Source organism: Heterodontus francisci, chromosome 36 (genome assembly GCF_036365525.1).
Source record: "Heterodontus francisci isolate sHetFra1 chromosome 36, sHetFra1.hap1, whole genome shotgun sequence".
Lineage (NCBI taxonomy): Eukaryota > Metazoa > Chordata > Chondrichthyes > Heterodontiformes > Heterodontidae > Heterodontus > Heterodontus francisci.
This window is the reverse complement of record NC_090406.1, coordinates 28622364-28650164: the sequence shown is the minus strand read 5'-3', so window position 1 is coordinate 28650164 and position 27801 is coordinate 28622364. Positions and strand designations below refer to the sequence as shown.

The 27801-nt window shown below is 41.3% G+C and overlaps 2 protein-coding genes across 9 annotated transcripts in view; one reads left to right on the top strand and one right to left on the bottom strand.

Annotated features, from left to right (window-relative positions):
- The window catches only part of mllt1a (MLLT1 super elongation complex subunit a), an 89228-nt gene extending 75708 nt beyond the window's left edge, over positions 1-13520 (top strand). The window contains exons 10-12 of the mRNA XM_068016414.1: positions 5040-5111; positions 7705-7776; positions 8174-13520. Coding sequence (XP_067872515.1) covers positions 5040-5111; positions 7705-7776; positions 8174-8302 — 273 coding nt within the window. The 3' untranslated portion in view covers positions 8303-13520. The remainder of the gene's footprint in view (positions 1-5039; positions 5112-7704; positions 7777-8173) is intronic.
- The window catches only part of acsbg2 (acyl-CoA synthetase bubblegum family member 2), a 62031-nt gene continuing 46938 nt past the window's right edge, over positions 12709-27801 (bottom strand). For all 8 annotated transcript variants that reach the window (XM_068016405.1, XM_068016406.1, XM_068016412.1 and 5 more), the window contains exons 12-15: positions 24427-24644; positions 21700-21839; positions 18184-18430; positions 12709-17150 (exon numbers count right to left, since the gene is read on the bottom strand). In XM_068016405.1, the coding sequence (XP_067872506.1) occupies positions 17032-17150; positions 18184-18430; positions 21700-21839; positions 24427-24644 (724 nt within the window). In that variant the 3' untranslated portion in view covers positions 12709-17031. The remainder of the gene's footprint in view (positions 17151-18183; positions 18431-21699; positions 21840-24426; positions 24645-27801) is intronic.

Genomic DNA, 27801 nt, shown 5'->3' with positions numbered 1-27801 from the left:
CATTAGCTTTTTTTTTGGCTGCAAATTGGATTAAGGGACATGTTTTACAAGTATGTCAAAGATCAGTAACTGCAATGTGCATCATTTACCATCCAGTTTGAGGGCAGATAACTTGAATGGCCAATGTCATTTGAACGTTGTTTGTATCACATACTTACATTATGTTAAAAGTACACCTTTGCTAACAGATAAGAGATTTGGCTTGGACACAAATTGGTTAGTCTGGAGTACAGTCTTACTGATAGTGACTAAACATTTTGTAACTGATTAATGCATGCCGTAACAACCGCTCAACTTTTTGTAGAAAAACTTTTTGTTAATATTGTCTTGTCAGAGCTGAATTGGAATCGACAATGATAGACTGAGATATAAACATTAGTGAATTTAAGATAATTGCTTTATTGGAGGAACTGAAAAGTGCTCTTTATTTGTAATTGTGTTTATCTGATTTTGACAGTAGCTTTGGTGAGTAAATGACGTTTTGTCCATGAGAGTTGCTGTTGCTTCTGTATTTTAGAATCCAGGACTAGTTTAACAGCCTGTCAAGATGAATAAACTAGTCTTGGTTACCTACCGTTAATCTCTCTGTCCCTTCCTGTCCCACTCTGCTTTTCTGTTTTATATGACTGTTCTGAAGTACTATCTGCTCCATCCTACAAAGTTCTCCTGATTTGGAGATCACTACCCTTTTATTGGCTGCCCTGCCTTAAGACACATATTACAAGCAGGTGAAGAAGTTGCACAGAGACCACCACAGGCTAAATTGTCTTGTAACAATAGCAGTGAGAGAAATGGTCCGTCTTCCTATTGCTGATTTTTCTATTGCCTCACCGCAATAACCACAATAACAATCCTCTCCTTGAGTTTCATATTTGCACTCCTGACAGTGTGAATCCACAGAGCTCATCTGATAAGGTCCCTCTACCACCCTTGACATGGTGTAGCTAGCTCTATTCTGTCAGCATAAGTACTTCGCATTGGGTTTGCATGTTATTTTGCTTGTTAGCTAGCTAATACAGTTGTGCTGCTCTCCATTGATGTTTTTGTGCTTAGCTACTTTATTTGTAGGGAGAAATGTATTTAATATCAGACTGTGTTTTAATGTTATTAGATTGGCTATACACTTTATATACAGATTAATTGCCCCACGTCCATGGCTGAGTCAATAATTTTGTCAAATGTCCTTGTGCAACATGTTGGTGCCTATCCCTGTGCATAATTTAGGCAACAAGATCACTCAGCTGCCAGTGCTTCCCCCTCTGCAGTTTAATCCTTCTGCCCTAGAATAGGATATTTTGTGATACTCAGATGATGGGATAGAAAACCATATATAATAGCTTATCGATGATACAAAGCTAGGCAACTTTGTAAGCAGTATAAATAGAAGCATGAAATGACAGAGACAGTAATAAATTAAGTCAATGGGCAAAACTGCAGCAAATGGATTTCAATGTAGGCAAATGTGAGGCCATCTGCTTTGGAACAAAAATGGATACAACAGGATACTTTCTAAATAGTGAAAAGCTAAAAACAGTGGTGGTCCAAAGAGACTTGGGGGTCCAGGTACAGAGATCATTAAAATTACATGAACAGGTACAGAACATAATCAAAAAAGCTAGTGGAATGCTGGCCTTTATATCTAGAGGACTAGAATACAAGGGGGGAGAAGTCATGCTTCAGCTATACAAAGTCCTGATTAGACCACGCCTTGAGTACTGTGTTCAGTTCTGGGCATCACACCGTAGGAGAAAGTGCAGTATAGATTTACCAAAATGATACCTGGACTCCAAGGGTTAAATTACAAGCAGCGATTGCACAAACTAGGGTTGTATTCCCTGAAAATTAGCTGGTTAAGCGGTGATTTGATCGAATATGTTAAGGGGACCTGATAGGGTAGATAGAGGGAAACTATTTCCGGTGGTTGGGGAGTCTAGGATAAGAAGGCCTTGGTAAAAAAAATTAGAGCCAGACTATATGGAGTTAGGTCGCAGATCAGCCATGATCTCATTGAATGGCGGAACAGGCTCGAGGGGCTGAATGGCCTATGTTCCCAGATATATATATTCTAAAATAATCATCTAATCTATGGCCAAACATTATCATTTTATATCAATGTGCTGTAACCTTTTTAATATAAGCTGAGACGGGGTGTGCCAATGCTCTTAAACCAGGCAGGTTGTTTCAGACTATTTGCCATGCCTAGTGGGGACCAGCCACTATGCGACAGAATGAGAGAGAGAGCCAAGCTTCCCTGAATGACTCACACACACCTCCAAGCAGCCAGTTGACTGTTCTGACAAAGTAGGGCTCCCTGTCTCCCTGTGTCTGCGTGGGTTTTCTCCGGGTGCTCCGGTTTCCTCCCACAAGCCAAAAGACTTGCAGGTTGGTAGGTAAATTGGCCATTATAAATTGCCCCTAGTATAGGTAGGTGGTAGGGAAATATAGGGACAGGTGGGGATGTTTGATAGGAATATGGGATTAGTGTAGGATTAGTATAAATGGGTGGTTGATGGTTGGCACAGACTCGGTGGGCCGAAGGGCCTGTTTCAGTGCTGTATCTCTAAAACTAAAAAAATATCAGGCAGGAAGTATCTTAAGCTGAATTTTTTTCTAAATATGGAATTTGCATCTGCAGATTCATCCTTCTACCATTAGATGGAGCTTCAGAAGCTGCAGATTCCCATGCCTTCCCCTACTGTATCACAATGCGTTTGCCCAGAATTATAATGGACACAGCAATTCCACTTGTAATTATTTATCATGATTGTCTTGAAAGCTCTACAGGGCATCTGTGGCATGGTAGTGGATGGAGATGGAAATTGAGGTGGGGCTCTGTTACATTGGCTCTCCAGTGATGCTACTCACAGTGATCAGGAGGATATGCCGTTTTATAACAATAGGGTTTCTCAGCCTGTGCTATGGAGAACCCCCTTTGTTCCAATCAACTCTTATTTCTCTGCTTTCAAAATTGCTGTAAATTTTTCTATTTATCTGTAAATAATATTATGAAATCATAGGGGTCCTTTGCTTTATAAATAGTGGCATAGAGTGCATTGGACTTCAGTTACATGAGAGACTGGAGAAGCTGGGGTTATTTTCCTTAGAACAGAGAAGGGCATGAAGAGATTTGAGAGGTCTTCAAAATGATGAATGGTTTTAACTAGAGTAAATAAGGAGAAGGTGTTTCAGTGGCAGGAGGATTGGTAACCCCAAAGGGCACAGATTTAAGTTGATTGACAAAAGGACCAGAAACAATGTGAGGAAAAGATTTTTTGATGCAGTGAGTTGTTGTGATCTGAAATGTGCTGCCTGAAAGGGTAGTGGAAGCAGATTCAGTGGTAACTTTCAAAGGAGAATTGGATGAATACTTGCTGGAAAAGAATTTACAGGGCTATGGCGGAGGAGCAAAGGAGTGTACTAATTGGATAACTCTTTCGAAGAACTGGCACAGGCACAATCAGCAGAATGTGCTGTGAGGATGCTGTGCTGTGCAGTGTCATTCTATGATAATATCTAAAAATAAAAACAGAATATATGACTTTAAAATGGGGACAGAATTGCATTTTTATACTCTGGCTGAAATATCTCTATCCTCTAACCCCATTTCACTTGAAGTCTGCACTGTGCACTGTCACTGGGGGTCATTTACTATATTTAAAATCTTGCTTATGGTGCACACTTTCTTGTAAACATTTCTGATGGGAATTTCAGTGATCCTCTATCATGCCACTAGGTGGCTTCCCCGCATTACAACAGTGACTACAATTCAAATGTAATTCATTGGCTGTGAAGCACTTTTTGACATCCTTTAGTCATTAATGATGCTAAATAAATGCGAATTCTTTTGTTTCCTTTAATGGGAATTGAACGTAGACATCTCTATTAACCTGTAATGCCTCCCTGCCATACCAGCTGGTTGTTCTATAGAGGCTCCACGTCCCCTGTATAGCTTGCTGTGCTGCATTCTTTATCCCATCAAAGACAAGTTCCTGTGGCAAAGGCTCAACCTTATTGATTATTGTTTGTTACCCATTAGGGGGGGATTTTCCCTAAGGACAGGACTGACTCTGGAAGTGGATTGGGGTAGAATTTCCACCTCCCAATCGACCTCACTTTGAGCCCATCATGTTTTCCTCAATCAGGGTCAATTATGCAGACAGACATCCAACAGCATCTCTGTTCCTCAGTAACAGTCTACCACTGCAGGGGAATGAAATTACATGGTGAGACACTCATTACAGCACCTGAAATGGTCAGGCAGATGTTGAAAGGGACGGAAGACCGCTGAATTGCCAGAACAAAATTTTGAATGGCTCTCAATGAGCCCAGGAACCATGGAACAGGCAATTTGAGAATTGTGGAGAGGGAGAATTGGTCAGATCTCCTACATTTAGCTGCGATCCTACTGAAACTGTTCCCTGCCACCTCCTCCCTTCTGGCCTACCCCTCCATTATGAGTGCAGAGGTGGAAATAAAGGGAAATTGGCCTGAGTCCTAAGCCCTGCTGCTTCACCATCATTTACATGAGGTGGGGCAGGTAATAGGCAAGCAGCCAACAATATGTACCAGTGGGTGTGGGGGATAATGTTGATAGCCAGTGTTAGAGGAATGAATCTGACGGAGTATATCCCTGCCCCATTTTTCTTGATTATCCAGGTCGCTGTTCGCTGGACAATTCCTTGCACTGTGAGTACTTTATCGTAATGGAACCATCGGGCGAGGACCAATTGGAGGTCAGGTACTTCTCTCTAAATGAGGAAGAATCAGCACAGGGCAGTCTCGTACATCTCAAAGGCTGTTCAAGAGTGCCAGAGCTTGTGAACCAATTGTCCTCTTTGCTCTAAAATGGCGTGTGGCATGGTGGTTTAAAAGAAAAGTAATATTTTGAAATTGTGGAAGCATGAAGACAAACTATATGTTAAAAAATAAAAGTGTTTGAAAAAAAAAGTGAATGTTTTACCTCCAGATGTACACTGTAGGAAGAGTCCCTTTAAAACAACTAATTGATTTCTGGATATTTATGTTCATCTCTGTTACAGACATCTGGCAGAAAAAGTCCTGAAAACTGTGAAAAACCTGAAAAACTATTTAAAAAAGGATTGCAAGACAAGGTGAACAACTCCCAATTATCAAAGAACCACATCAGTCCAAAAATAGAGCGATAATCTTCATTGTAACTTTGTATAAAATATATCAATGTTTTGCCTTATTTTTATTTTACTGTTCTCATACTCATTTCTCAAGTGATGTTTAATAGTACTGAAGAATGATATCCACATCAACATCTGTGTGAAAGCAAATTAACAAACGCTTATATGGTGATTTATAAGAATGAGCTCAGCATCTAGTTAATTAGGAAGGAAATTTATTGCTATGCCAGTCCTCGCCTTGCTACTGCCATATGAGTAGCATCATAAAAATTGGTGACGATGCAGCTTCCTTTGAGGTTTCCAATTGCCCTAAATATTATAAATGAGGAAGATGAATTCATGAAGGGACAACAAATACAGGTGCAATGACTCCTAAGACGTTTTTTCTCACACACCACTACTCTAGCATTCACATTTATTCATCACCCTACACAAAACTGGACAGATCTGCTTCACCATGTAGGCTGTCATGGAGTTACATTATCTGCTGCACAATGACCTGCTAACACATCTGGAACAGGAACAGCTCTTTCCACCACAACACAGTTTGCATTTATATATCTGTAAAACAGAAAATATCCCAAGCTGCTTCACAGAAGTGAAAGTTAAAATTTGGCACCTGGCCAAAGAAGGAGATATTTGGAAGGGAGGGCTAGTTAAAGAGATAGGTTTTGTGGCGAGAGGGAGATGGAGAAGCAGAAGGATTTACAATACCATGAAATTTTCCTCCTACCACAACCTTCCAAGCTACTGGCGGAGTGAGATTTGCCATGTCAGACTCTCTGCTATGGCCACATAGGTCAAACCAGTGACTAAAGCTGTGTTGGCAAGGGGCAATGCTTTTGCCGTAGAAATAAGTCATCGGTTTAATTGAACGTAGAAATTTCAGATTTTTGTTAGTGGCACAGTTCCTTTGTTCCAATGCAGTGAGAATGACACTGTTGGCATCTGGTTTCCTTGTTAAAAACCCCATGGCCTACAAAACAGAATGAACTTGCATTCTGGTAATGTTCAGGTGATTACAGAAATAGTATGTACCTCTATGACTGCTGTACAGGATGCAACCATGCTGCCTTCATTATGCAACAGTTCATGGTACCTGCATTATTTGAAGAAAAACAGATGTCCTCTTAGAGGGTCAAGGCTAACCTCTGCATTCCTGACTCTTATGAGAACATCCAAGGTGGTCCGTGGCTGGGGAGTTTAGGACACTACCTCCACCTGCAAGAAAATTGTGTTATCCAGTTTTGAATACAAAGGGAGGTTATGCTTCAGTTATACAGGGCATTGGTGAGACCACAACTGGAGTACTGTGTACATTATTGGTCTCCTTATGTAAGGAAGGATGTAAATGAATTGGAAGCAGTTGAAAGGTTTACTAGACTAATACCTGGAATGGGCAGGTTGTCTTAGGATAGGTTGGACAGGCTAGGCTTGTATCCACTAGAGTTTAGAAGAGTAAAGTGGCTTGATTGAAACATGTACGATCCTGAGGGGTCTTGACAGGGTGGATGTGGAAAGGATGTTTCCTCTGGTGGGAGAATATAGAACTAGGGGTCACTGTTTAAAAATAAAGGGTCGCCCATTTAAGACAGAGATGAGAACAAATTATTTCTCTCAGAGGGTCGTGAGTCTTTGGAACTCTCTTCCTCAAAAGGCGGTGGAAGCAGAGTCTTTGAATATTTTTAAGGTAGAGGTAGATAGATTCTTGATAAGCAAGAAGGTGAAAGGTTATCGGGAGTGGGCGGGAATGTGGAGTTGAGGTTACAATCAGATCAGTCAGGATCTTGTTGAATGGCGGAGCAGACTCGAGGGGCCGAGTGGCCTACTGCTACTCCTAATTCATATGTTTATATGTGCAAAATGGAAATGGTCATGTACAATACTGAAGCGGCCATCCCAGAGGGTGCAAGGAATTCTGAAATTGGCCGTACTAGCTAGTCCCACAAGAAATTTGTGTCACAGTTTACTTATTTTATCTTCCTCCGGTTATGGGTGAGCATCTTCATTTTGCAGCCAGGTACAAGATATTGGGATGACTGCATTGACTTGGTGAGCAATCTCCCGTCATGAAATTTGCACCTGCTGTTTTACTGGCGGCCGTCAGTCCACTAAGTCCTCCTTTGGTGTATGTCCTGCAGCAGGACCTCCAACGACTTAGAATAAAAAGGAACACACAAACTCGTGCTTCCATTGTGCTGTTGTGAGCAGTTGGTGCATTTTTCTGCCACCACCTTTAGGGTCAGCTGCAGCCCTTTATGCACTGCTGTCTTGCCAGATTTTACACTGCCCAACTAAGTGTAAACCTGGGCAAACTTTATATGCCGGTATTCTATTCAGGGGAGGGTCAGTTGTTGGAGAATTTGGTGCAGCCCATCTTCTGAGCTGCCAGTTGACTTTATGTTACCTTGAGCCAGCTGTGCCCCATTTCTGCTGCCTTTGGAAAATCAGGGGTCCAAGTGTAAACCTAACTGCGTTAGAACTAAAAGGTAAAAGTTAGTTTCTGCAGTTTTAGCAAAGGTAAAGACTCTAATATTCATTCTCCCTTCTGCAGTCATATACAGAGGAATTGGTGGATCTTCATCGCAGGTTGATGGCATTACGAGAACGCAACGTGTTGCAACAGGTAAATTGTAAATGCACTCATGGAGGCTGCACATAGATATTTTATTTTATTGATGGTATTGCTCCTTTAAGTGTTCCGATTATTTTTTAATTAACGTCACAATATACATTGTAATATTTTAATGTCTGGTTGCATGCTTTTTAGGTAAAATTTCATTTTTTCCCCTTACACTTGCCACTTGGGCTACCTAAATTTCCAATCTGGTGGCTTGCACAGCAATTTGCAGCATATGCCGGCTTTAAACACCTTTTCCAGGGCTCCGTATCTGTCTACTGAAATTGGTTTGATTTTTACCAGATCAAATTGTGGAAATGTTAAGTTGATTTAGGTAAAAATCTGAAGATCTGACCTCAATTTCTGACCCTGTTTTTAAGCCATCTTTATTTTCCTCTTATAGATTGTAAACCTTATTGAAGAAACAGGACATTTCAATGTTACAAATACAACTTTTGACTTTGACCTTTTCTCATTGGATGAAACCACCGTCCGTAAACTACAGAGTTACTTAGAGGCTACAGCAACATGACAAGACTTGGGCCTTCAATGCAGGCTGTAGTATTTTGAAATAAGAACTAAGACATTGAACTTCAATCCCTGTATGATGGAAAGCACAGCCTATGAGATGAGGAACGGCAATGTTACTGGATATTGAATACTTTCTGTCTCAAGCCTATGAGGCTCAAGTTAAAACCATCACTGCATGGGATTAAGAAAGTCACAGTCCAAGCGTAAAATTTATTACCATTTATCAGTTCCCGAAAGCATAGCTGTTCTACTAGGTCAGGGGCAGACAGAAAGGAAGAATAGTGAGTGACTTTCTCCTCCAAGAGGTGTTCACCTCTTCATGCTACCAGAAGAACACAGAAAAGAATCGTTTTTTTAAGCAGCATTTGATGGGACTCTTGTTTTAGTTTAGTGAACTTGTGTGAAATTTTACCTGAAGACTATAGAAATAATGTATATATTCTGAAAAGAACAAATGAGCTACATCCCTGATGTGAACCGAAGAATTCTGTGGTTTCTAATAAAACGCCAAACAATACAATTTTACTGTGGAAATAAAATTCCAGAACATGCCAGGCACATTACTGAACTTCGTGTCACTAATGTGGTCTCCGAATCCCGTATAGATCTACTGCATTGTATATTATCTAAAGAATATATATTTTTGAACCCTTTGAGTACTGACTATCCTTTCCCATTTCCAAAACGTGCACACTTTTAAAATCATGCATTTTGCATAATAATACCTAATCATGCATTTCATGACTTGTCACTTATGAAGTCACCAAAATTGAAAGAATTTTAAAACCCAGGAGGCCATTTGTCCTATCCCACCTGGACCTGCTCTCCTGCCATTTTGGCACACCATTCTTTTTCTATTAGGTTACAGATCCATTTCCCTGCCATCATCCCTTATCTATTATTTGCCTTAATTTTATCAACAAGCCTATGTGGGCCTTTATCAATTACCATTTTCAAATCCATATGCACACCATTAGCATTCCCTTATCAATACTGTCCAATTTTTCCTCAAAGAACTATTAATTCTATCAGACATGGCTCACCTTTATAAATCTCTCACTACCCTTAATCCAAATATTTCTATATATAAATTTTATCACATTATGGTATCTAGAAGCTTACCCACTTCTAATGTTAGGCTGGATAGTCTATCATTATCCAGTTTATCCTGTTCTTAAAGATGTTACGTTTGCAGCCCTCTAGCATAACTTGCATATGCAAAGTGTTTGAAAATAATGTGGTCAGAGTCTTTCCAAGGCTAGAAAATGATTATCTTGTGCTAGAATACTTGATGGTACAAGATCAGCAGAAGTCACCTCTTGATTTTGATGCTAACTTGTCCTTTTTAATTTCTGAATCAGAGACAGGGGGGAAAGATTTTAGCCCCCACCCCGCCCGCCCTTGGTTGTCTGATGTGTTCTTGACCCCAAACTGAAGTTACTAGAGTCTGTTATTAGGGGCAGAGACTGAACATTTGGACAAAAATGAGCTTATCAGAGAGATCCAGCATGGATTTGTGAAGGGTAAGTTATGTCTGATGAGCCTAGTTGAATTTTTTGAGGAGGTAACTAACATGGTAGATAAGGGAGTCTCGATGGATGCTATTTAATGGACTTCAAGAAGGCATTTGACAAGGTTCCACATAAGAGACTGTGAACAAAAATGACAGCACATGGAATTGGAGGCAATCTTTTGGCTTGGTAGGGCATTGGTTTAGAGGTAGGAGTCAGAGAGTAGGGATAATGAATATGTATTCAAATTGGCAGGATGTGACTAGCGGTGCTCCTCATAGATCTGTACTGGACCCTCAGCTTTTCATCATATAAATGACTTGGATGGAAAAATAGAGAGTTGTGTATCTAAGTTTGCTGACACCAAGTTAGGTAGTATACAGTAGTGAACAGTAGTGTAGATGGGAGCTGGAAGTTGTAAAGAGACATTGATAGATTAAGTGAGAAGGTGGACTTCCATGTGGTCAAGTATGAGATCATCCACTTTGGACCCAAGAAAGATAGGTCAGAGTATGTTCTAAATGGCGAGAAGTTAGGAACTGTAGATAAGAAAAGATATAGGGGTCCAAGTACAGAAATCACGAACAGCTAGTGAATAGGTACAAAAAATAAGAAGAAATGCTAATGGAATGAAGTCTTTATCTCAAGAGGGCTGGAATATGAAGGAGTGGATGTTATATTACAGCTGTAGAGAGCTCTGGTTCAATCCCATGTGGAGTACTAAATTCAGTTCTGGGCAGCACACCACAGAAAGGATATATTAACCTTGGAAGAGGGTGTAGCATAGATTCACTGGAATGGTGGAGTTAAATTATGAGGACAAGTTGCATAGACCACGCTTCTAGTCCCTGCGTATAGAAAATTAAGGAGTGATCTAATTGAGGTGTTTAAGATGATTGATGGAGTTGACAAGGTTGATGAAAATGATTTCTTCTCAGAGATTCCAGACTATGGGAGCATAACCTTAAAATTAGGGCCAGGCTGTTCAAGGGTGATAACAAGAAGCACAGGCACGGGTAGGCCTACTTTGGAAAGTTTTAGCCGGAATAATGCCATCAGCACTGTAATGCAGTTTGCCTTATGGATGCAGGAAGTCTGCAAGGGACCTACCCTGAAAGATGAGGCATGGATGGTGTCCTGGAGTGGCTAGAAGAGGCCAAGGTAAGTTTAAAAATTTAACTTTTCAGTGGCATCTTGCAGGCCTGCAGGAGTGCCTGCATATTTACTGGAGGGGAGTTGTCAGCCCCAAATAGAACTCACTCCCTCCTTTGCTGTGCCTCCTGTATCAAAAGTAGTGACATAATGAATTTTTCATTTGTTTTCTGATCAACACCACACTTTTCCCTTTATTGGCAAGTAATATCCCTTCAAGAGCTGCTGCTGCACTGTATTTGACACACAGTTATTAAAATAATTGCAGTTCACACTCTCAATTGCCAGAGTAGGTGATATTTTGGATAATTGTTAGAATGCTACCTAGGCCTAATGATTATTGAATAGATGTTGGTGTTCCAACACAAAAAAGGATCATCTTTCATATTCTAACATTGTCTGAAACATTGACAGAACAAGAGCCCAGGAGTTTCCATACCATTATCCTGGTGCACTGGATGGATGCAAATATGCCAGAATTGGCAATGAAGGTGGGATTTTACCATCTAATTTAGTAAAGAATGATAACGTTTAGAGTACAGGGCTGAAGTTTCAGTTGGGGGGTGCATATTAGTTGAGGGCCGAATCCTCCTTTGGGATCAGGTATGATAGTAGAGTTGTAATCACTGGACCCATTCAGAGGTGGATCAAGGCACTACTTATTTAATTTTCCTGTTGAGAAGGCAGACCTGGAATTGTATTGGAAACTTTTATACCATGCCTTATATGTGCTGAGCCTGTTTATGATGATTTTCCTTGTAGTATATAGTTCAATCAGTTTTTTTTTGTATTTTATAATGTTTATAATGAACATAATAGTAGGGGAGTGATCCCCAGAGTCCTGGTCAATATTTATCTCTCAATCAATATCTCAAAAACAGGTTATCTGGTCATTATCACATTGCTGTTCGTGGGAGTTTGCTGTGCGCAAATTGGCTGCTGTGTTTCCTGTATTACAACAGTGGGTACATTTCAAAAGTATTTCATTGGCTGCAAAGCACTTTGAGGCATCTGGTGGTCGTGAAAGGTGCAATATCAATGCAAGTCTTTTTTTTTTCTTTTTAGAAGGTAAAGCTTGTCAACTGATATTGCTATAAAACAGGACGGCTGTTCCAATATATGAGGAGGTGATTTCTATTGCAAAGTCATGAGCATATTAGCATGTTTTGAGCGAAGAGTTTGAAGGGTTTTCTTCTCCATCATTGCTATTACTTTTTGTATCAGTAATTCTTCTCCCTTTCTACTTTGAATTTACCTGGTCAAGGTCACTTTTAGTCCGCCCTTAAAAGTGCTAATTTATGCTACCATATAAATAGTTCCCATCATGAAAACACAACACAGGAATACAAAATGAACTTCTAAAAATTCACGAGAAGGGCCCGTCCACCTAAACCATGGCTACCTGACCCAAACCCAACTGTGCCTGACATGTCGTGTTCAGGTCGGGTCTCTCTTCCGAGTCCAGCAGTCGGGCTCGGGTTGGGTTGGACGTGGACAGTGATACCTTGCTCCAGGAAGTATTCTTCAAATGAACATTCAAGACGTCAAGGCGGGAAACGTACAGTCCAGACTCTGCAGTAAAGCCTGGCTACCCAACCAAACCCAACTCCATGGGTCGGGCATTTAAAAAAAATTAAAGGACTCGGACCTGCGTAGGGTTCAGGTTGGCTGTTATCGGGTTAATTTTATACCCGAGCCAGGCTTTACTTCCACCCACTCCCAGTATCATTCTCCTGTAAGGCCATTCATTTCACAACTTTATTTGCAGCCCAATCCATGAAGTACACAAATGTAATATACAACATTGAACATGTTCATGCAAAATGTACAGTCTGCTGCAGCAATAGAACCTAATAATTTATTAACTTCAATACCCATATTTACACTGAATACAGTCTGGGTGTCGTCATTCATGGAAAGTAGCAATAATTATACTTATTATAAGGATTGTGACATGTTACAAAAAAATACTAACGAGTGAAAAGATTGCTAATGTAACAAATTATCCTTCAAACAATAATGTAAAAGAAGTTTTCATTGGGCAATGCTTTCAAGCTTCAGTTTGGTATGGTGAGATTTCTGATACTTCATCGGGGTTGTACTCAGTTTAAAAACATGACAGCGTGTATACATTAGATGCAGTACATAAATATTAACTTAACACAAAGAATTACCTTCAGCTTACCTTATCATTAAGGAATATAAGATGCAAATTGAACATTTCACAACTAAGTAAGAAAAACGTAACATATTATCTAGAGCAAGTTATTAAAACCACTGTGTAAATCATTCATAGAGCTTTAAAACAAAACTGAGATCATTGGGTGTCATTTTTACAGTATGTTTTTGTGGCGTAATCTAATTACTAATATTCCTAGCAGCAAAAGAATCTAGAGGTGACTCAATGGGCTACTTTTTCAATGATTAATATATGTCCCCTTCAATCAAAAAATAGCATCCGTTCTGAAAAATTCAAAACGTATATGTCATAATTTTAAGTAAGAACTCAAAGTGTTGCAAAGAAATATGTACAATAATAAAAGTTTTGAAAATTTAGTTCCAGCATTTAAGTTTTTAGGCATGTTTCACACATGATATAAGAAATCATGGCATAGAAGGAAACCTTTGCAGTGCAGTGCACCTGTATGTGTTAGCTGTTCACCTGAAGCCATGTACTCTTAACCTAATTTTCCCCTACATCCTTTTATATTCCCTTTCAAATACCAATTCAATTCCATGCCTTTGCTACCTCTAGGCTTGACTATTCCATTGCACTCCTGGATGGCCTCCCATGTTCTACCCTCTGTAATCCATGTTCTAACTTATACAAAGTCCCATTTACCAATTCCTCGCCCCCTCCCCCCCCTTAAAACCTCTCGCTTTGACCAAGCTTTTGGCCATCTGTCTTTTGATTAAGAGATACAGCACTGAAACAGGCCCTTCGGCCCACCGAGTCTGTGCCGGCCATTTACACTAACCCTACAATAATCCCATATTCCTACCACATCCTCACCTGTCCCTATATTCCCCTACCACCTACCTATACTAGGGGCAATTTGTAATGGCCAATTTACCTATCAACCTGCAAGTCTTTTGGCTGTGGAAGGAAACCGGAGCACCCGAAGGAAATCCACGCAGACACGGGGAGAACTTGCAAACTCCACACAGGCAGTACCCGGAATTGAACCCAGGTCGCTGGAGCTGTGAGGCTGCGGTGCTAACCACTGCACCGTCTTAATAACACCTTGTGGCTTGGTGTCAAATTTTGTTTCATAACGTTCCTGTGAAGCACCTTGGAATGTTTAATTGCATTGAAGGTGCTATATAACTTGAACTTGTTGTATTAAGTGATTTTGTAGGCCTTGCCTTACTAGACACTAATGGTAAAGAATTACCTGGAAACAGACCAATGGAGTGCAAAGGGCCATTAGAGTACAGACCGCAGCCTCACTAAGGGTTCAACTTTGATGTCCATTTGGGTCAAAGCTATATTTGATGAAATTTTAATAAGCTCAAACAATCCAAGAGAAATCAGCTTAGGAAAACACCTGAGGCCCAGCACTTGCCTGAGCCCAAATGTCCTGGATGCACTCAAGCTCCACATGTCTGAGCTTCAACAATAGCTGTGCATTCTGGCATGGATGGAAGGCTGATGGATTCCTGAAATGCACACTCTAGTAAGTGATCCCTATGCAGGCAGTGCAAATAAGTAAGGAAGGGAAGGAAAATCCAGTAGCATGAAGAAAAGGGACCAATTCTGGAATAGAAGCAGCCTCCACAGAATGGATAGGCTTCATCTGAAGAGCACTGATACCAATCTCCTCCCTTGCAGAGTAACAAATGCTATGTGGCAAGGATTAAAACAGATAGGAGGGAAAACCCAAGATGAGGAAGCAGAGGAAACAAGAGAGCATAGACTGGGAAAGATTACGTAAAACAGGAAAGTCACAGCTTAGATGATTATAACAAGCAACGAGGCATATTTCAAGTATACACATGTAAATACACAAAATAAAATTGGCGAGCCAGTGTAAAATTGCTATGGGAGTATGATATAGCATTAACACATATGGTTTTGGCTAGCACAAGATAGGAGCTAAACATTCCTGTAAATGCAGCAGAGGCTGTGACCACAATCTTTCAAACACCCTTGGATATGGAAATTGAGAGGGGACTGAAGGGTTAACACTTCTGATCAAGGGGAAGAATAAATCAGGTAACTATAGACTAGTCAGACAATGGGTAAAGCTTTCAGAGATCCAGGTTGGGATAAAGTTACTACTCATTGAAAAAAGACGAGTTGAATCAAGGATAGCCAGCATCGCTTATAAAAGGCAAGTATACCTGACAAGGTCAAGAAGGTTCTTTTAGGAAATAATGGAGTAATTGATAAAGGAAATACAGGGCACATATATACAGATTTTCCAAAGCATTTGGCAAGTTGTTGCGTAGGAGGCTTGCTGATAAAAATTAAGGCATATGGCAGCATGGATAGGAACTTGGCTAATGGACAAGAAAACAGAAATTAGTGATAGTGGAGTAATTTGAACAGTGGTGTTTCCAAGACACAGCTGCGTTGTGTGTTATATATACACACACATGCATATATATTTTATAGTGAGAAATATCAGTGATCTGGACTTGGGTGTAGAGAATACAAAATTTGCAGATAACATAAAACTAGTGTTTCAATAAAAATGGTCACGCATAATTTCAGGAAGACATGGATAAATTACTGGATTAAGCAGGTAGACTTCAGATGGAATTGAATGTGGAGAAATATGAGGTTACGCATTTTGGGAAGAATAAAGAGAAAAAGACAATAATTGAAAAAGATTATGATACACAAATCTAGAAAAAAAAACTAGTATCTAGGGTTTTAATCAATAGGATCAGAGTTACAAATGCTGAGGTAATGTGAAAGTTATGCCAATTATTGGCATCGTACTTTGGAAGGAGTTAACAAAATGAAAAGTTTTAGTTGTGAGCAGAACCAGGTGGCTTACTCGAACAGAAAAGGTTAAACTAAGTCTAAAAGGGTCAACAAGGGTGTAAAAACAGTATAAATTTAAACTAGTCACTAAAAAGACAAAAGGGAGAATTTTTGTTTTTATTATGCAAAGGGTGGTTAGGACACAGAATGCCTTAGCAGTACAGTGGCGAAAGCAGAATCCACAATAGCTTTTAAAAGAGAACTGGATGAATCGTTGAAAAAAAGATGGCTCTTTCAGAGTGCTGGAATATACATGATTGGCCAAATACTACTGTGCTGTAAAAGTCTATGGTTCTACAAACCTTAAAGCTCTACCGCGTTATATTGTGGCTTTTCATGTATAAAATGAACCCCATTTTGTTTTTCTGTTTGGCTTGTCCAAATTGTACAGTTCTTCAACAAAATGTATATTTAAAACACAAAAATATATTTCCTGATAATTATACTTTAAGAACAGTAAATAGCCACAAAAACAAAGAAATAGTTGGACAAGTTTAAATAAATTTTTGGGCTGTACAAAAACTAAAAATGGAACTACTAGAATAATAAAGTTTACACACAAGTGGTTGCTCAAAACATAAAATATCATACTTCTTTGGAGACTGTAATAGTGTATAGCAGGGTATATATACCATTCATCATGGAATTTGTAATAACATGTTGTTCTGCATCCAAGAGGCATCGCTGTGTACAGAATGATTGCTGCTCACCTTCATATTTACTACTGTTTGACATATTACCACAATAAGGAAGTGATATGGCAAAAGTAAGTTGTCACCTGTACACACACACACACTTAAAAATGGTAACAGAACTTCTCAAACTGGCATGTTTGTAGTGCTGACATAATAGCTGCACCAAGCATTAACAGTAAGAAGTCCATTTCCCACATAAATTTGTTTAACAACCCCAATCCCTGAAAAGTACAGATGCAATACAATGAGTTTCTTCATCTGTGAAACATGAAAATGATTGACATTTCTGCCCCAAATAAAAATGTTAAAATTGCAAAATTAAAAATATAAAGAGTGTACAAATCCAGCTGGTCTTTCACTGCTGTAGCAACTGTCAAGTCTATTTTGCTGTGAGTGGATTATCTGGAGTGATCGGGGTTATTGCATCCTTGTAGAAATCATCGATTTGGTCTCTGTACATCTTCAACACAACAGGTCGTTTCAGTTTCATTGTTGGACCTATCAGTAACAAAGGACAATAAGCCTTAAGCAAGATTAGTCAAAAAGTAGCAATTACCAGAAGTTTTTTTTTTAAAGATGTTTCTTTTAGCCTCATTTTTAATCATTTTCTACAGCCTCCTTTCTCTCAACTTTTAAAGGAGCAACTTATTTCTGCTTGCCACTTCCCTTACTTAGGATAAGAAGCTTACTGGGCTGGATTTTGTGGAGGAGGAGGCGGGGCTCCCGGCACATGGCTGATAAGGCGGGGAAAACAACAGCTCAGCCTTTTTGTGCCCCCTACCCCTGCAGAGCAACTCTCCGGTGTTTTGAAGCCCAAATGCCTGGCGCTGGGATCGCCGTCCCTTTAAGACAGAGATTCTGCCTCCATGAGCTGCTGGCCAATACCGGGAGCAGTGGCCACTGCTGGTACTACAGAGGCTTTGGACCCAGACCCAGGGCTGGAACCCTGGATCAGGCAAGTTAGATAGGGTCACCAGGGCCAGTTCAGAAAGCCCTGGTGGGGCAGCGGTGGGGTTGGTGGGAGGTCCAAGGGAAGGAGGAGCCATAAAGTCGTACGTTTTACCAGCGGGCGCCCTCTGTGGGCCACAGATTGCCCACGAAGAAGGGAACATCTCCCTCACAACCGCCAAACCCCCCCTCCGGCTCCCCAAGCCGATAGGGAGGGCGCCTCGTTTTACAAGGCACTCTCTCCACGTGGCGGAGGCACCCACCTACTGATTAGGTCCCTGTGGTGGAAGGGGCCCTTAAGTAGCTGTTAATAGGCCACTCAAGGGCCTCAATTGGCCTTTGGACGGTAAGGCAAAATCCACGATTCTATGGGCACCACCTCAGGGGGTCCATAAAATGCAGCCCACTGTGTGTATAATTACCAGCAGAAAAAAAAACACGTTACTATTTCAGAGTAAAACACATCAACACCAACTTGCTTGGTTGCTGGTTCACTGTACATGTTTTGACTTGATCAGCTTTGAAATGATAATATTGCACTACTGCCTGTATTTATCTCTAAAATGATAGATTCATCCCTTACCCAGTTCTCCTCCTGGAAGGGAGAAATCTTTTTCTAAAAGATGCCACTTCTGAATTCGCTGTGCATTAGATGAAGCCTGTTCATTCACACGGTTGATGCCTTCCTGTATGGCACCAAACACATCAACATCTTTGCTGGCTATGATTTCTAACACCTTTGTGGCTTTGCAACCTATCTGTTGGCAGAACTGAATTGCTTCTTCTGTTAGGTCATCCTGTGGCTCACCAGTATCACTGTTTACATTGCACTGGAAGAGGAAATGTACACAATTTATTAAACATGCCGTAATACACAAATATAATTGTAGAATTTGTTTTGATTGATTGATAGTATTAAAATTGCAACTTAATCCCACTGATAAATTGTCCAATGTTACAATATATTTTCATCGCAGAGGGAAGAAAACATCACTATTATTCCAACCAATTAGAAATAGAACAAATCATTTTAAATACTTAATGTTTCTTACCAATACTAAAGTTCCCTGGCATCACTTTTTCTTCACTGGTTTTAAACATAAAAGAAAAACTACCTGCCTTAGAGTATTTTTCAAAAATATCCTCACAGCGCCAGTTGTCCAAGGAAAGAAATTACTCAAGGAATGACCTCCCTTTAAAAAATAATACATTCAACTAAGCAAGAACTGTTGCATCAGTTCATTTGCTCAAACAGTATCCAGGAAAGAATATCAACTGCACACACTTCTCAGGAAGACTTGAGTTTTAGCAGTGTGTTGAGGATGCCTTCTCTCTCAAAGAATGAAGACAGTCTTTCGAGGTAGATAATCTTTTTAATTCCAGGTATCCTTCACACATCACTGACCAAGTAATTAGGAAAATAAGTCCTTGCGGTTTTTCTAGACCTAAAGACCAAACAGTAAAGTTTGGTGACAGCTGCTCCAGAGTGCTATTTTGTCCATGTAGGGATGCTCATGAAACAGATGTGGAATGGAGAATACATGTTTTGTGACTGATGGGTTTTATATCAGGGAAATGGAGGCTACAATCCACGAGCCATTTGACAAAATTGTGCTACTGAGAATTTTGGACATAGAATATGATGAAAACTTAATGAATCTGAGGAAATTAATTTGGAACACAGGAAAATACAGAGCTGAAAAAGACACTGCTGTCCACTCAAGAACTAAGAGTAGATGTTTCACTCTGGGACTCCTGCCAAGGGCCTGACAATGCGCAGATATTTGAAGTGCACTGCACCTGTGAGGGGAGTGTGCAAATTTTCCTGTCCTCATCCATTAGCATGGCCTAGACACAATCCTCGTTTAGGCACACCTCATCAGGGCTTTGTGCTGGGATCAGGGGAACAGAAACAACTGCAAGTCTCTAAGGCCCCTGGGCATAAGCAACAGGACTCTGGCTACTGCTGGAGAGGGGATATTAATTGTGTTGTCAGAGAAGTGTTAAATCAAGTACCAGTTAAAGTATTTCTGTGTTTCAACTTCACCTTCAATGATGTCATTCTGTGTTGTACTGGGTCAACAAACAAACAGCAGCTTGTACTGATACAGTGCTTTTAAAGTAGTAAATCGTCCCAAGGCGCTTCAAAGGAACGCGAGCAAACACAATTTGACACTGAGCCCCATAAGGAGAAATTAGGGCTGATGGCCAAAAGTGGTAGGTTTTAAGGGAAGAAAGAGAGGTGGAGTGTTTGAGGGAGGGGATTCCAGAGCTTAGGACCTAGGCAACCATAGGCCCTCTGGTGATTATTTTGGTTTGTGTAATTGTTACATAATACTGTTCAAGTTATTAAAGTAACTTGAAGTTATTCTTGATAAGCAAGGGGGTGAAAGGTTATCGGGGGTAGGTGGTAATGTGGAGAAATCAGTTCAACCATGAACTTATTGAATGGTGGAGCAGGCTCGAGGGGCTGAGTGGCCTACTCCTGCTCCTAAATCATATGTCCTATGCAATAGTCCAAAGACAAGCTAATTTAGGCATGTTATGAACTTTAAGTGTGATTGGCAAATTCCAACCCAATTCTCTCATTTGTAAACATAGAAAAGGGTGGAAAGATTCATCTAATTTCCTTTGATTACCTCTTGGCATTTCAGATCTAGTATCTGTACATAATTTACAGACTTACCATTTAATCAATCTTGCAGCTCCAAGGAATTGATCAAACTTATGGTGCAAAAAAGCAAGAAGGTAACACAGTACCTGTCCTTTAACATTAATATATTAAAATGTCTGAAAGGAAATTAGTCCTTTCCATGATTTTCTCAAGGCCATCAGTTCAGTGCTGGCGAACTGCAAACATTGTGTAGAGGTTGGAATGAAAAATTATTTAGGTACTGAAATCTATTCATGTTGCTGATGTTTCTCCCAGCTCTGCTCTACAATTTGCACTCAGACAGATAGATGTAATTCCATTTAAAATCAATGAAGATAGAAATAGTTGGCAACTGAAGTAGGGATAAATACACATTGTATTTACCTGTAAAAGTTCCTTCAATATTTTTATACGAACTGTGAAGTAGCAAATATGAAATATAATTCTGATTGGTACAAGAAAGGTGGACTACATCTAAACAGGGTATGAATGTACAGCTAATAACAAACAGGACTAGATTAAGACTTTATTTTAAACATGCTATGGGAAACAGAATTTGGATGATGGTTGGGGAAGAAGAAAAGATACAGCAGAAAACAAATAATAAATAAACTTAAAGGCTAAAAAAAGCAAGAAGCATAATTTAGTGCCTTTACCTTAAAACAAGAAGCATTAGAAATTAAAGTGCTGGCATTGGACAGGATAATGAATAAAAGAAAAAAAAGTCATAGTGAGTGTGAAAACACATTCCACTCCTAAAATAGGCAGAGATATGGGTTGTTCAGGACAAACAGGAAGGATGAGAGGCGATGAAGTGTAGCTTTATATGTACAAAACAAATTGAAACAATGTATGGAGGGATGGGAAATTAGTTTGTGGCTAGTGGTGGACAGGAACCGCCACACTGAAACTGATGAGAAAGATGGACCATGCAAAATTGGCTCTCTTGCATCATCAGAATGCAACCGGCTCGAAAAGGAGCCGCAGATGATGAAAAATCGGCCGGCGAAGACACCAGCACTGCAGCAACACCGGGGAGATCAGGTGGGGGACATGCCAGCAGTCGCTCACAATTTTAACGCAATGTAATGAAACAGCTACAAATATATTAAGGGGTCATAAAATAAATTTCCGCTAATTTAAACTAAGATCAGATCCTAGAAAAGCTGTACTTATTCAAAAGGGAGAGTGATATTTAAAGTGAACTGCCAGGTAAGGATAGGGGAGTTCAAAGTGTAACTGGATGTTAGGCTGGGGAATTAAAATAGAGGGAGATGAGTTTGATGGGCCTGCCTCACTTGCCTTTTTTAAAAAAAATAATTAAACTTAAATGTTTTCAGCCCCTGCATGCTTCCATCCCGCACATCAGGATAGCTCCTGTGTTAAATGACTTATTGAACATATCTATACAGCCCTAATGCCACTATATATCAAAAAATAAAATACCTTCAGAGTTAATAACATAGATAGGAATTTGCGTTTGTCTCCTATCAGCATGGCATTGCTGATGATTGGTAAACGTTCCTTTACAGCATCTTCGATGGGAACAGGCGGTATGTTTTCCCCACCAGCAGTAATAATCAATTCTGTATCACAGAAAAACAGAGTTAATTAACAATGAAACATGAATTCCACAATGGAGATGAAGATGATTGAGGACTTGTATTTATGGCACCTTTCATGACCCCAAGACTTCCCAAAGCGTTATATTGCCAATTAAGTGATTTTTAAAAAAAATTGCAGTCACTTGCAATGCAGCATTACTATAGCACTAAAGCTAGTGAAGAATCTCCAGTTCTTTTGGGCCTCCTTATCTCGAGAGACAATGGATACGCGCCTGGAGGTGGTCAGTGGTTTGTGAAGCAGCGCCTGGAGTGGCTATAAAGGCCAATTCTGGAGTGACAGGCTCTTCCACAGGTGCTGCAAAGAAATTTGTTTGTCGGGGCTGTTGCACAGTTGGCTCTCCCCTTGCGCCTCTGTCTTTTTTCCTGCCAACTACTAAGTCTCTTCGACTCGCCACAATTTAGCCCTGTCTTTATGGCTGCCCGCCAGCTCTGGCGAATGCTGGCAACTGACTCCCACGACTTGTGATCAATGTCACACGATTTCATGTCGCGTTTGCAGACGTCTTTATAGCAGAGACATGGACGGCCGGTGGGTCTGATACCAGTGGCGAGCTCGCTGTACAATGTGTCTTTGGGGATCCTGCCATCTTCCATGCGGCTCACATGGCCAAGCCATCTCAAGCGCCGCTGACTCAGTAGTGTGTATAAGCTGGGGGTGTTGGCCGCTTCAAGGACTTCTGTGTTGGAGATATAGTCCTGCCACCTGATGCCAAGTATTCTTAATTTCCCAGGAATTAGCAAGGGAGGCTTTCCCCCAGGTGCACTGGGTTGACCGAGCAATGCACAGGTATTAGATATTGGGGAGGTCACTGTGCACATCTATAAAGGAAGTCTCCTGATTTTTCTTTTATTTAAAAAAAGTGTAGCTGAATTCCATGGTTGCAGATCCAGGAAAATCTCCCTTAGAATTACTAGAGGTTAGCTGATGTACGAGGTTAACTGATGGATAGGATGAGATTGGTCCTATACATTCCTGTTCAAGTACATGAAAATATCATGACAATTGCAGATCAGCAGGTCTCCTCGCAGTACCTGCACCATTGCTCCAGTTCATGTTAAAGCAGACCACTCATTGAGCTATTATAATCTTCTAGAGCTAGATTTCCACCCATTTATCGTAAATGGACTGAAGATCTAGTTCTATACTATATGTTGTATGAATGAAAGAAACAGAGTGTGAAAACCCTACAAACAGACCAGATGACAGTACTTTGCACTGGGAGTAGTTTTAAGTCTTAAAACATCACCTCAGATTACTTATCGTCATTTACGGCACAGAAGGTGGTCATTTGGCCCATCTAGACCTGTGGGCCTTCCAATGACATTCCTGTCTGCCAGTCCTTTGGGCATAAAGGCTGAGGTGATATGTAGTACTGTGACCATCCTGAACCTTTGGATTTCAGAAACCTGAGGTATTGCTGAACTACCTTTTTAAGGAGATGTCTAGAAACTTTTTTGGGGTGAATTCTGTTAATCCAGTGCTAGAATCTTGTCTGATTTAAAAAACAAAAATCACACAAATCAGATCTCAGATGATCCAATCTAATCACCCTGCAGAATCCGAGGTGCATTTCTGAAACGAAGGGAAGCTCTTACTAATAGTTTTGAAGTCATTAACATCTGCAGTGATTCCGCCCCAAATTTCTGCATGCAACTATCTATCTGGGACCCAGATTAGATGAGAATACTTTCTGTGTGTATCCCCGATTTAAAAATAAATTGCTCAAACTTTGATGGCCTTGCCTTCAAGCTCTGGAAAACCCTCCCTATCCCTCTCTATCTCCTCCAAGCAAGCTGCTCTTTAAAATCTACCTCTTTGCCCAAGTTGTTGGTCATCTAGCCAAATTCTTAACATATCTAACATCAATGATATAATGTGGCTAAGTGTCAAATTTTGTTTGATAACGCTCTTGTGAAGCATCTTGGGATGTTTTACGACATCAAAGGTGCTATATAAATAAGTGATTGTTGTTGGTTTGTTCAAACAAGATCTGAATCCCAGAGTGAGCCTCGAGATGTGGATAGCACTCTTGCCTTAAGTTGGTGAGCCGCTCATGGGTCTGCCTGCCAGAAACCGAGCGGTATGACTAAACAGCTGCCGATTTGGGAATTGCTATGGTATGTTGGTTGAGTAGGGAGGGCTTTCAAAAGCACAGTTGCACTGGTGACTGTGCACAAATTCTGCTCATGTTTTTAAAAGGATTCCAAAAGGTGAGAATTTTATGTTTATGTTGGAGAGAAAAACAATTCAATTGCTAAATATGTAAATCCTTTTTGTTTAAACATTTTTCAGTTACTGAGAAAGAAATGGCAGATGAAAACATTTCAAAAAGCATTTTGAGTGATTTATTGGGAAAAGGTATTACAGTGCCACAAAGTAGCCCGATTTTGCAATGACACAGTGAAAGCCTCCATTATAAATGAGGGCATAGAAGAATGGTGCAAAAGGTGTGACAAAAATAAACTGGAAATTAGGTTTAACTCGACAGAAAATGCATAGAGACACAAAACCTTTTAATAAGGTGTAGACAGATATGAAAGTAGTTACCTTTAATTCTTCCTGTGATATAAAGGAATCCATTCTCATCATGTTTTCCCAGATCTCCCGAGTGTAGCCAACCATCCTCATCAATTGCTTCTTCTGTCTTATCCTCCATTTTCAGATAACCCATGAACAGATGCCTGCCCCAAAAACAGATCTCGCCACAACCATCCGCGTCAGGATTGAAGATTTTTGTTTTGCAGCCTGGCATCACTTTCCCACAGCTAGAAGAAATAAATCCATTAACAATGTAAAGTAAAAACATACAGTAAACTTAGGGGCTAAATTCCACGAGAGACGAACGGATGACGTTAGTGTATTTTATCTGCCACATTTCATGTAGTGGTGCAATGCAGGGACTTTGGTGGTTTTCTGCAACCTCCTCATTTAAATACAACTGGTGTGTTCCCTGCATAATTAGCATCATGCACTAGGAGTGCAGATATCAGTACTTCCTGTACAGAAGCAAAGATGTAAAAGCTTCTTAAAGCACCACCTGCACTTCCTGTTAGCAACAATGTTTGAAACTGAGTATTCTTTGCTGTGTATTATGCTTAGGAGAGGTAGGACACGGCCTAATGATCGGGGGTAGGGAAGACAACCAATGTCAGAAAGTCTTTTAAAGATGGGGATCCAATAATATTAATACAAAACAAAGAGAACATATAAAATTGAATGCAAAGGAACAAGGATGGTTGCAATGTAGAGAGGGTAAAAACTTTCAAAGTTCCAGATGAACAGTCTTACAGCAGCTTGTGGTTGCTGTACCACTGCAGGCGTGTGTTATGCTCCAACCCTATAAAAAGCACACAGTGCTGACCTTCCACCAATGGAGCAATGCATCAGAATTTCTGGAGCCATTATAACCTGCCTTCAACAATTCTTTAATGAGACATGCATTATGGAGCAGCAGTAACCCCCTGCGACATCAGCACAGCCTCATGAGAGAACGGGGGGTGAGCACATTAGAGGCACAAGGCCAACAATTGCAGTCTTCTGCTTCCTCTGGAACTGATGTGTATCTGGACTGCCAGCGACCTAGATTGCAGTTTTATTTTAAATTTCCAAAATATACTTTATTCATAAAATCTGTAAAAAATACATTGCCAAACAGTTTCAAACAGCACCAAAAAATACAAACATTGCAAGGGAGATCAGTTTCCTTCAATACAATCATGAGTTGCTTCCCAACCCTTCCATTTCACATTTGTCATGCCAATTACATTTTTACATTTACAGCAAATGAAAACTTTCCTGATACAGTTCGAGGGGTTTCCCATGGGTCCAGTCCCTCAATTCAGCTTGGTGGGGGGACCTTACACTGTGTCTTTCCCCATTGAGCCTTTGCTGCAGCTGCCCCAAGCTTTAGTGCGTCCCTCAGCACGTAGTCCTGGACCTTGGAATGCGCCAGTCTGCAACATTCAGTGGTGGACAACTCTTTGCGCTGGAAGACCAGCAAGTTTCGGGCAGACCAAAGGGCGTCTTTCACCGAATTGATAGTCCTCCAGCAGCAGTTGATGTTTGTCTCGGTGTGCGTCCCTGGGAACAGCCCATAGATCACAGACTCCTGTGTTACAGAGCTACTTGGGATGAACCTCGACAAAAACCACTGCATCTCTTTCCACACCTGCTTTGCAAAGACACATTCCAGCAGAAGGTGGGCAACTGTCTCTTCCCCACCACAGCCACCGCGGGGGTATTGCGCGGAGGGGGCGAGACTTCGGGCGTGCAGGAAGGATCGGACGGGGAGGGCCCTTCTCACCACCAGCCAAGCAACATCTTGGTGCTTGTTTGAAAGTTCTGGTGATGAGGCGTTCCGCCAAAATGACTTTGGCGGTCTGCTCGGGGAACCATCCGACAGGATCCACTGTCTCCTTTTCCCGTAGGGCCTTGAGGACATTCCGTGCAGACCACTGCCTGATGGATCGGTGGTCAAAGGTGTTTTCCCACAGAAACTGCTCCATGAAGGATAGGTGGTACGGCACAGTCCAACTGGATGGAGCGTTCCGCGGCAATGTGACCAGGCCCATCCTTCGCAACACCGGGGACAGATAGAACCTCAGCACATAGTGACACTTGAAGTTTGCGTACTGGAGGTCTACACACAGCTTGATACAGCCGCACACGAAGGTGGTCATCAGGATGAGGGCCACGTTGGGTACATTTTTCCCGCCCTTATCCAGAGATTTGAACATAGTGTCCCTCCGGACCCGGTCCATTTTAGATCCCCAGAAGAAGCGGAAAATGGCTCGGGTGACCGCCACAGCACAGGAGTGGGGTATGGGCCAGACCTGCGCCACGTACAGCAACAACGTGAGCGCTTCGCACCCGATGACCAGGTTCTTACCCACAATGGAGAGAGATCGCTGCCCCCACATGCTCAACTTTTGTCGTACCTTGGCTACTCGCTCCTCCCAGGTTTTGGTGTATGCCCCGGCCCTTCCGAACCATATCCCCAGCACCTTCAGGTAGTCTGACCTGATGGTGAAGGGGACAAAGGATTGGTCAGCCCAGTTCCCAAAGAACATGGCCTCGCTCTTGCCGTGGTTAACTTTGGCTCCCGAGGCCAGTTCGAACTGGTCGCAGATGCTCATCAGTCTGCGCACGGACAGCGGATCCGAGCAGAAGATGGCGACGTCCTCCATGTACAGGGAGGTTTTCACCTGAGTGCCTCCGCTGCCTGGGATTGTCACCCCTCTTATGCTCGCATCCTTCCTAATAGACTCAGCAAAGGGTTCAATACAGCAAACAAACAAGACCGGGGAGAGAGGACAGCCCTGTCTGACTCCAGATTGGATCGGGAAACTTTCCGATTCCCACCCATTGATTGAGACTGCGCTACTGATGTTTGTGTGGAGCAGTTGGATCCAATTGCAGATTCCCTCCCCAAACCCCATTTTGGAAAGCACGTCCATCATGTAGGTGTGCGATATCCTGTCAAAAGCCTTCTCCTGGTCCAGGCTGATGAGGCAGGTGTCTACCCTCCTGTCCTGTACATAGGCGATCGTATCTCTGAGTAGCGCGAGACTATCAGAGATCTACCTGCCGGGTACAGTGCAGGTCTGATCAGGGGTGAATCAGCAACTTCAGAGCAGACTTGACTCTACTGGCTATGACTTTGGACAGAATCTTGTAGTCAACATTAAGCAGTGAGATGGGCCGCCAATTTCTGATTTCTGCCCTCTCCCCCTTTCGCTTGGAAATGAGGGTGATGATGCCTTTCCTCATGGATTCTGACATGCTGCCGGCCAGGAGCATACTCTCGCATACTTCCAGCAGGTCCAGGCCGACCTAGTCCCACAGGGCCGAGTACAACCATCGCATCCGGGAGTTTTACTCGTCTTGAAGGACTCGACGGCCTTTCTCAGCTCGTCCAGAGTT